At 52.5% G+C, this 7,590-nt stretch overlaps 1 protein-coding gene across 1 annotated transcript; it reads right to left on the bottom strand.

Annotated features, from left to right (window-relative positions):
• Nucleotides 1–3,417: 3,417 nt before the first annotated feature.
• On the bottom strand, nucleotides 3,418–5,496 carry LOC137834033 (uncharacterized). Its single transcript, XM_068642099.1, has one exon. It carries the CDS (start codon nucleotides 5,494–5,496, stop codon nucleotides 3,418–3,420), a length of 2,079 nt encoding a protein of 692 aa, XP_068498200.1.
• Between the last annotated feature and the right edge of the window lie 2,094 nt (nucleotides 5,497–7,590).

Here is a 7,590-nt window from a genome sequence, read left to right as displayed (position 1 = left end):
GCGCGTTTTTCCTCTGTCACCTTTCTTGGCGGCGCTCTGCGCTTCTTGGCGACGCTTTCTCGTGGCGGCGCCTTCTTTCTTGGCGACGCCTTCTTTCTTGGCGACTGGCGATGCTCCCCTTTGGCGGCGCCTTCTTTCTTGGCGATGCGTATGCTTGGCGATGCCTGTCGTCACTTTGAAAGGGAAAAAGATAAAGACTGAAACCAAGACAAAGGTTTTTCCTCGAACTTCTTTTCCTTTTTTATTTGGGTGACCTCGTTAAAAAACCCCCGAGAGGGAAAAAGAGTGTCCCCTTCAACTAAATTGTTACATGGCTGCTTACATAAGTCAACTAAAATAAAATTTTAAGTTGGTTGCATTCCAACTGCGTGGGATGGGACCCCCATCCAATGTCTCTAGGTTGTAAGAACCGTTGCCCTTAGCTTCGGTAATTCTGAAGGGTCCGGTCCACTTGGGAGACAGCTTATTCTCCAGCTCGTATGGATGAGCCTTCCTCATGACTAGGTCGCCAATCTGAAACTGTCGTGGCTTTACCTTAGAGCTATATTGTCGCTCTACCCTTCTCTTTACAGCTTCGGCCTTTATTCTGGCCTCCTCCCTGGCTTCGTCCAGTAGGTCCAGGTTCACCCTTTCTTCGTTGGATTCTTCCACCACGAAATTTTGGAAACGTGGTGAGCTTTCGTGAATCTCAACTGGGATCATTGCATCCGACCCATACACTAAGCTGAATGGCGTCTCCATGGTGGAAGATTGGGGCGTGGTGTGGTATGCCCACATGATCCTTGGCACTTCCTCCGCCCACGCTCCTTTGGCCTTTTCTAGCCTTCTCTTTAGCCCCCTCAGCAAGACTCTGTTCGCTGACTCTACCTGCCCATTAGTCTGGGGGTGTTCAACTGATGCGAACACCTGCTTGATGCCTACCTCAGCACACAGGTTTCTCAACTGCTGACTGGCGAACTGGGTTCCGTTATCGGATATCAGCCGCCTAGGTACGCCGAAACGGCACACAATATTCTTCCACACAAAGTGTTGGACTTTGTGTGCAGTGATCTGGGCCACGGGCTCCGCCTCTATCCACTTGGTGAAGTACTCTATGGCGACGATCAAGTACTTCATCTGCCTTATCGCCAGCGGAAACGGGCCTAGGATGTCGATCCCCCAGGTATGGAAAGGCCACGGGCTATATATGGATCGCAGCTCCTCTAGCGGCGCCTTGTGCCAGTCTGCGTGTTTTTGGCATTGCTTACAACGCTGGGCGTGTCGCACGCAATCTTCCTTTACTGTTGGCCAATAAAAACCCGCGCGCACTACCTTAGAAGCTAAGGACCTTCCGCCTACATGGCTCCCACAAATGCCTTCGTGGAGCTCCGCCATTATTCTGGTACACTCGTCGCCGCTTACGCATGTTAAGATAGGGTGAGTGAAACCGTGCCTGAATAACACTCCGTCTACCAGGGTGTACCTTGCAGCATTTCTCCTAACCTTCTTACCTTCTTCAGGCTCCACTGAGAGAACCTCATCCGCTAGGTACCGCCTGTATGGCGTCATCCAGGTGTCTCCTTCGGCTAAAACATGTATCTGCGCTTGCCTCTCTCCTTCGGGCGTGTCCGTGTATACGGTAATGTGAGGCGCCTTCAACGTATCTTGGGTCAAGGAGCGATGACTCCTTGGCCTTCCTCTCGCGGTGCTTATATGGAGGACATCCACCCTGTTATCCTCTATGAATTTCCTCGGAGCCTTAAGCGTCTCTTGGATTATAGTCCTATGCCTGCCCCCCTTGCCTGAGCTGGCCTGCTTGGCGAGCAGGTCAGCTCTGGCATTCTGCTCCCTTGGGACATGCACCAGCTCAAGAGCACTAAAGGCTCCCTTTAGCGATTCGACGTACCTTAAATATGCCGCCATCTGCGGGTCTTTCGCCTGGAACTCACCCAACACTTGTCCCGTAACCAGTTGAGAGTCACTCTTCACTAATAGGTTCCGCGCGCCCATTTCTTTGGCTAAAAGCATTCCTGCAATCAGGGCTTCATACTCAGCCTGATTATTACTGGCTTTGAAAGCGAAGCGCAGGGCCTGCTCGATCAGTACACCGTCCGGTCCTTCCAAGACTATTCCGGCACCACTTCCTTGCTGGTTGGAAGAGCCATCCACTGAGAGCGACCACTGTGAGCCTACTCCACCTCCTGTTCGCCTCCGGGCGAGAGTTCTGCCACGAAATCTGCGTATACCTGCCCTTTGATGGACCCTCTGGGCTCATACTGGATGTCGAATTCTGAAAGCTCCACCGCCCAGCGCACCATCCTTCCCGCCACGTCGGGCTTCTGCAGCACCTTCTGTATAGGGAGGTTTGTCATCACTACCACCGTAAAGTTGTGGAAGTAATGACGGAGCCTCCTGGCTGAAAACACCACTGCTAACGCTGTCTTCTCCAGCGCCTGGTATCTTGTCTCAGCGCCTTGTAATGCCTTGCTCACGAAATAGATGGGCTTTTACCTCTGGTCCTGCTCCTGGATTAACACAGAGCTGATACCCCGCTCCGTTACCGTGAAATATAGCCGGAGGGGCACACCTGTTGCTGGTTTGCAGAGGACCGGTGGCGTCGCCAGGTACTCTTTCAACTTAATGAAAGCCGCTTCGCATTCGTCAGTCCATGCGAAGCGACTATTTCTCTTGAGGCACTGGAAATACGGGTGCCCCTTCTCTCCCCCGGCGGAAACAAACCTTGAGAGTGCCGCCATCCGCCCTGTCAGCTGCTGCACTTCCTTTACTGACGTCGGGCTTCGCATGGCGATGATCGTCGCGCACTTGTCGGGGTTCGCTTCTATCCCCCTTTCTGTGAGCATGAAACCCAAGAACTTACCGGCCTCTACCCCGAAAACACACTTCTCAAGGTTTAGCTTGAGGCGGTACTTGGATATTGTGACGAACAACTCCTCCAGGTCCGCCATGTGTTGTGCCCTATCCTGCGACGCCACCACCATGTCATCCACGTAGGCGTACACATTCCTCCCTAGCATGGGCGCCAGGACCTTGTCCATTAGCCTTTGGTATGTGGCGCCCGCATTCTTCAAGCCGAAAGGCATCACCTTGTAACAGTAACTGCTAGTTTCCGTCATGAATGCGGTTTTGCTTTCATCCCTCGGGTGCATTTTAATCTGGTTGTACCCTGAGAACGCATCCAGGAAACTTCGCACCTTGCAGCCGGAGGCGCTATCTACCAACGCGTCAATGCTGGGCAGCGGGTACGAATCCTTCGGGCACGCCTTGTTTAGGTCAGTGAAATCCACGCACATCCTCCACTTCCCATTCGCCTTCTTTACTAGGACGACGTTTGCTAGCCACTCAGGGTATTGGATTTCCCTGATGTGGCCAGCCTTCAGCAGCTTTTGCGTTTCTTCGCGTACCACCAACTGCCTCTCCTCATTGAATTTTCTCCTCCTTTGGCGCACGGGGCGAACCGTGGCGTCCATGCTGAGGGTGATGACATAAGAAATCGGGGTCGATGTCGGGCATGTCCGAGGCAGACCACGCGAAGGCGTCCAAATGGCGTGAGATCACCTCTGCCACTGCCTCCTGCTCTTCTTGGCTCAGCAAACGCCCTAGTTTAAACGTCTTGCCGCCGATGTTCTTATCCACCACGTTAGTCGCTTGTTGGTCCCTGCTGTTATCCTGAATGGGCGTCGCCTCTACCGCTGACGCCGTGTGGTCGGGACCCTCCCCCATGAGGGTGTCTACTTCGGGCGTCGCCCCCACGGGCGTGAACCCAACAGGCGTTGACCCGGAGGGCGTCGCCTCTATCATTGTCACGTCGACACTTGGCGGACGCTCAAACACCATGAACACGCTTTTCCTCGATTTTAGGCTGTTTTCATAGCACTTCCGCGCTTCCTCCTGATCCGACTTGATAACTATTACCTTGCCGCTGAGGTCGGGTAGCTTCATCTTCATATGACGCGTGGAGGATACTGCGTTGAGCCTATTCAGCGCCGGTCTCCCCAACAAAATGTTGTAGGCGGAATGGGCGTTTACGACCAAGTATCGTATGCTTTCGGTGCGCGAGGCTTCTCCATCTGTGAATGTCGTCCTTAACTCCAAGTAGCCTCGGACCTCCACTTGGTTGTCTGCGAACCCATATGGGCAGCCTGTGTAGGGCCTCAGAAGGTCAGGGGACAAACGCAACTTGTTGAACGTCAACAAAAACATGACGTCTGCAGAGCTCCCTTGGTCGACAAGGACCCTGTGTACCTTACGACCCGCTGTGACGACTGAGATGACTACGGGGTCGTTGTCGTGGGGCACAACGTCTCGGAGATCCCCCCTCGTGAACACGAGGTCCGACTCCCATGGATCACCCGAGATTCTCTCTTCAATTGAGTTAACCCCCCTCGCGTACTTCTTCCTCTGGGAGGCGGTGGGTCCGCCACCAGAAAATCCTCCGGCGATGGTATGGACCTCGCCGAGCACGGGCATCTCGTGCGCCTGTTCTTCTGTGGGCGCCGGCAGGGTGGGTGTCTCGGCGGGTTCCGCAACATAATCCTTCAGGAAGCCACTTCTCACAAGCTTCTCTAGCTGATATCCCAACGACAGGCAGTTGTCGATGTGATGACCAAAAGCTTCGTGGAACTCACACCAAGAGTCTTTTCGTGGCCCCAATACCTTGTCAGTCTTCGCCGGTCGCCTCAACCTCTCGGCTATATTAGGCACGGCTATCAGGTCCTTCAACTCCACCGCGAAGTTGTACCTCGCCGGTCTGGCCCTCTCCCTGACAGGACGATCGCCTCCTGCTGGGCCCCGAGGCCGGGGCTGGGGATTTCTGGTCTCGTAGGGGCGTCTCCCCTCTGGTTTTTTTCTTCCCGTCGTGGTCTCGTTGACCCTGACGGGCTGACTCCGCGTCTGTACCCTTGGGCGCGAGGGCACGACGCTGGTGCGTTTTTCACACACCTCTCCCTCGGAAGCGATATGCTCCACCGCGCGACGCCGTATTTCGGCGAAAGTCCTTGGGCGATTGCGTATGATAGACTCGCAAAAGGGGCCGGGACTCACGCCCTTTCTGAAGGCATACACAATCATGGGCTCTTCCGAGGTACCGGTTTTCACCACTTGGGCCCCGAAGCAGTTGATGTATTCTTTCAAACTCTCCCCTTGGTACTGCTTCACGTCAAATATGTCATAGGAAACTGGCGGCGGGGCCCTGTTCGCCAGGTATTGCTCTCTGAACAGTTGTGACAACTGTTGGAAGGAGGTGATATGGCCGTTAGGAAGGCTAATAAACCAATCCATCGCCATCCCAGTTAAAGTGCTCATGAAGAGCTTGCATCTTGCAGCGTCTGAACCTCCTACTAACACCATCTGCGTGTGGAACGCAGTGAGGTGCGCCTCAGGATCCTCCATTCCGGTGAAAATCACCTTAGGCCCCGCGAACGTGTTGGGGATCGCTGCGTCTAAGATTTCCTGCGAGAAGGGAGTGGAGAATTCCCTTGGAGGGGTGAGATGTTCCATCTCATCTGGTTCGCGTTGCCCCGGGTTGTTCCTCAGACCCTGGCGCAGCTCTTCATTCACCTAACGGAGCTCTTCGTTCCTCGCATGCGAGGCTTCGAGGTCCGCCTGCATGCGCTCCTGTTCCAACTTCGATTCTGCCATATCGTCTTGCAGCCCTCGCATTATCTCCAGGACTCGCTGCATGGACATCTCCTCACCCGTAGCGCGTGCATTACCTCGTCTTGTGGTGGCCATTCTTCTCTGTTTTCTCAAACCGCTTCCAACGTTACTGCAACTCGAAGAATCCTCTCAAATTTGTGGTGGGACTGATGTTTTATATCGGGCCCCACGGTGGGTGCCAAATGTTCCGTCCGGTTGACCTGGAACGTCTTCGTGCGCGACCTCAACCGTCAGCTAGGGACTCCTTCCCACTGGTTACCTGTGGATTCCTGCAAAGAAGGACAAAAGGGCGTCCTAGCGGCCGTTGCACTCTGACGCTCAAGTCAGCCAGCAAGAAACACCAAAAACTAAGCACCTCCGTGTCAGAGCACCGCGTATGGCACTCTGAAGGTGGTAAGAGGGGAACTGTGTCTAGTGTATATTTCTCCTTCTAGCAAAAATCTTTCCCTAGTCCCTTGTGCGTAACCTCAAGGCTCGAGCAAGCAACTAGAGAGTTTCTGGAAAATTTGCCAAAAGTTCGAACCCTGTTTCCAACATTCTCAGCGCTATTTAAACTGCCCAAGCATTTAAAGCGCTTTTAATCACAAAACGTAACGCACTTAATTAACGCGTCTAATTAGAAAACGTAGCACATTTAAGACGTTGAAACGCTTGGGAGCCTTTATAGTACCTGAAACGCTCGAAACAGAAACTGTATTGAATGACTTTAATTACCTGGTACCTGACTGAAGGGTGTTTCTATTCTGACCTGGCTGTCGTACACGTGGAGGGCCTCACAATGCCATGACCCCATCTGGGGACGTTTCTGCCCATCGGGGCCGTTTCTACGTGTTAGTCCTCCTGCTTGGGAGTGCTACTGCGCAAGGGGTGACTTTTTTGGGTGCCAACTCATGCCCCCAATCATCTAGTCACTCACTTTGAGACGTATCTGCCTTCCCCTCGTACCCTGCACCCGGATACCCTGGGCGTTACCCTCCCCTTGAGTCGTATCTGTCCCAAAGGCATCTCTGGGGCGGCAGGGGTACTTCACGGGTCAGGCTGCCCTGCCCTGGTGCTATCACTATGGCCTTGAAGCCACCTTTTCCTTCTCTTTATCACTATTCCCTGGTTATCAGGGGTCTGAGGCCTTCCAACGGCGTCGCCCCCTCCATGGTCTTTCCTACCCATGGGTGTCGGGGAGTGGCGCTGTGGTCACCTTGCTTTTGTGTCATCCCACCTTGGCGATGCTTCCTCTTGGCGACGCTTCCTCTTGGCGACGCCTGCGCTTGGCGTCACCCCACCTGGGCGACGCCTTATGTTGACTTTGACCTCGACACTGACTTTGACCTTGACTTCGTCAACGCCCGGGTACGGGACGATACACGAGATTTACGAAACCTGCGGTACCTGACAAAGTGACCGTTCTTCATGCAATAGAAGCATGTAACAACCGGTTGAAACGACTTTTTAACCGATTGTTTTTGTGGAGCATGTGAAAAAGGTTTTGAAACTTTATTTTTCTTGCTCTGAGGGTAGAAGCCTAAACCTGATTTTCCAAAAATACAGTTTCGAGATGCAAGAACATCTTCAAAATTGGACTTTCTAGTTGTAAGCTTGTCCAAGGTTTTCGAAAGATAGTGCATCTTCTTTTCAAGAAGTTCACAATTTTCACAAGCTTTTGTATTACAACTGTAAGAACAATTTTTGTAAACTAACTTCAAATTTTCAAAATCTTCTTTTCTCTTGCTTAGCTCTTCCTCTAGAGACTTAACTTTATTTTCCAACCAGTTATTTAGTCATTTTAACTAGTTGAGAGAAAGTGTCAATCAGTTGGCTTCAACATGGGTTTCATTAAAAGCATCAAGCAATTGATAGTAGGTGGTACCTTTACTTGATGAAGTAGAACTCATGCTACTTGTTACTGATGCTAGAAAACACAGATTAGCTTTCTCATCA

The sequence above is a fragment of the Phaseolus vulgaris genome, chromosome 5 (assembly GCF_000499845.2).
Source record: "Phaseolus vulgaris cultivar G19833 chromosome 5, P. vulgaris v2.0, whole genome shotgun sequence".
Classification (NCBI taxonomy): Eukaryota; Viridiplantae; Streptophyta; class Magnoliopsida; order Fabales; family Fabaceae; genus Phaseolus; species Phaseolus vulgaris.
This window is presented reverse-complemented; position numbering and strand designations above follow the sequence as displayed.

What these genes read in the sequence shown, in the direction of transcription:
- LOC137834033 (XM_068642099.1), bottom strand. Translation starts at nt 5,496, where the DNA reads ATGGAACATCTCACCCCTCCAAGGGAATTCTCCACTCCCTTCTCGCAG.